Source organism: Drosophila serrata, unplaced genomic scaffold (genome assembly GCF_035046125.1).
Source record: "Drosophila serrata isolate PLE 108 unplaced genomic scaffold, ASM3504612v1 contig_382, whole genome shotgun sequence".
In the NCBI taxonomy this organism is placed as follows: Eukaryota; Metazoa; Arthropoda; class Insecta; order Diptera; family Drosophilidae; genus Drosophila; species Drosophila serrata.
Window position 1 is genome coordinate 2,761,366 of NW_028257280.1, and position 2,246 is coordinate 2,763,611.

The 2,246-nt window shown below is 36.6% G+C and overlaps 1 protein-coding gene across 2 annotated transcripts; it reads right to left on the reverse strand.

Moving 5' to 3' along the window:
• Positions 1–272: 272 nt before the first annotated feature.
• LOC110186818 (major allergen Ani s 1) lies at positions 273–2,033 on the reverse strand. Of its 2 annotated transcripts, XM_086840370.1 has the most exons (3): positions 1,702–2,033; positions 1,345–1,625; positions 273–763 (listed from the first exon to the last, which is right to left on the reverse strand). In XM_086840370.1, exons 2-3 carry the CDS (start codon positions 1,493–1,495, stop codon positions 576–578), a joined length of 339 nt encoding a protein of 112 aa, XP_086696496.1. In that variant the 5' UTR covers positions 1,496–1,625; positions 1,702–2,033; the 3' UTR covers positions 273–575. The 2 variants fall into 2 exon arrangements, with proteins under 2 accessions (XP_086696496.1, XP_020811765.1); XM_020956106.2 differs by having other exon boundaries at positions 1,345–2,033.
• Between the last annotated feature and the right edge of the window lie 213 nt (positions 2,034–2,246).

Consider the following 2,246-nt stretch of genomic DNA (forward strand, 5'->3'; position numbering starts at 1 on the left):
GAATCGATTGGCAATAATTAATACCAATTTAAAGGCTTACTAATTAGGTGAGACTTCTGTTGAATAATAAAATATTTTAAAGGAAATGTGAGGAAATGAAATATAAAAACTATTAATGAAAACAATATTAATAATCAATCTTAGGTTAAATAAATGAATAAGTTTAAAAACTATCCAACACAAAATAATAATAAGAATAATAAAAATCATAAAAACACAAAGACACATTATACAATTATGTTCCCAATTCCCAAAATACTAAAAAAAATTCATTTGTAAAGCATTGTGATTTATTATTTAGCACTTACTTGCTATAAATGTCAGATAAAAATGTTTAAATTACCAATAAATTTACGACAGACATTTCAAAACAAATAAAAAAAAATGCTAAACTAAAATCCATAATAAAAAATCCCAATTAACTGAAATATATGTATGATTTTGTTGAGTGTGCATGGTGATCTCTATTTGCTCTTAGCCTAAACATACACGTACAAACTTATCAGCTAAGTACGGAGGGATATATTTTCTGTATATATATACACATATATATATATCCAATGGGTTAATGCCAATCAATCGTCGCCACACCGCGATTCACAGCTCTCCTGTGTGCAGAATCGATTACGATTGCCATTGCAACCCTTGTAGTTGAAGGGTTTGCACAGACCCTTGTCATAGTACCAACGGGTGACAGACTTGGTCTGATCCTTGCTATTACAGAAGTTTCCCTCGTTGCGTCCCACATAGCAGTTGACATTGTCTGGAGAAGATTTGTATATATTATAAAATATTCCTTGATTAATTGCTGCCTGGAATGGGTTCATTTCCGTTGAGATCGCTTCGTCTGGCCTCATTAAATGCAATTACATTTTGTTTGTTTATATGGGCCTCGAGCAGCCATGCGACAGATATTTCATAATTTCCCGCTGGCCACGCTGCTGTAGTCATAAGCGGGAAAATAGAACAATTTCCCAGACACAACAAAAAAGAAAGAAAGAAAAGACGAGCGGGAAAAAACTTGGCAAGTACTGAGATATCTCATTATTAAATATGCCGAATGCTGTAATTGCTATTTACCGTAGCTATAAATTAATAACAAAGTAATGTGACAGCTTTTATGGAACATAAGTGAGATTTCTTTGAATTACAAAGTTGAAATTGAACAGAACACACTTTACTAAACATTTTCTCATACAACAATATCATTTGCTCATTATTAATTGAAAGATTAAAGTTTGTAAAGCCAAGTTTCACTTTTATATTGAATCTGTGGACTATCCTGAATTGCAATTACACTTTTTTTTAGAACAATTGTAATGGATTTTTTTCTGCAAAACTTACTCAGCTCTTTGCATGACGTGGCCCCATTCCCTGAGGAACTGCTCCCAGCCCCGCCAAAGGCCTCGATGCCCGTTGTCTGTGTCAATAGGATGATGGACAGGAGGCCGACGAGTGTCGCACAGAGCAACGTCAGATTGATTTTCAATTTCATGTTTTTCGCGCGACGGACAGATGCGGAATGAGGAACAGATGCGATCCAATGCGATGCGATGCGAACGGAAAATGCTGCTGCCGCCGCCGCCGAGTCGGGAGAATCTGTACTGGGATCGGCTCTGAAAAATCTTTGTTCCAATTTCGATTTTTTTGGTTTGGTATTTTTAAGTAATTTGCGCTACTTTCGGTTGGGAACACACTCACTCTCACTCACTTGGGTTCAGTTCGTCTATACGAAAATGCCGGAAATTGTTGCTAACTCGAACACGAACGAACGTTCCCCATTCGCCAGATAGTTTTCTTTCTCTTCGAAAATTCAAGCGAATATATATGCATATATTGAGCATTGTCAGCTTGACAATCTGGTATGTTATTTCTAATACGCATATCCATCCATTGGTCCATCCCTCCATTTATCCATCCATCCATCCATCCATTCATTCAACGGCCCGTGTCCATCAATGCTAAGTAGGAGAAGATATTTTTGGTCAACAAAATGTTTGATGCTTCCCCGGCGAAAGACGAAACGAAATTGCACTTAGTTTTATCTTTGGGGCGTTTACTTTGCGCTCGTTTGCATAATTTTCAACTTATTGAATATTTTCCACATAATTAATTTTAATTATTTGTGTTTCTTTCAGGCATTTGAATTAATTTAGATAAGAGAGCAGGGCAAAAAGGGCGAAAAGGGTCCGGGTCGCCCGCTGCAGTCACAGGGGATCCCTCTTCCATTGTCTCTAATTACAATG

Excerpts from the sequence above, each read along its gene's own strand:
- LOC110186818 (XM_086840370.1), bottom strand. The coding sequence starts at position 1,495 with ATGAAATTGAAAATCAATCTGACGTTGCTCTGTGCGACACTCGTCGGC. Across the intron at positions 764-1,344 it reads CACGTCATGCAAAGAGCTGA|ACAATGTCAACTGCTATGTG; the intron begins GTAAGTTTTGCA and ends AATCTTCTCCAG.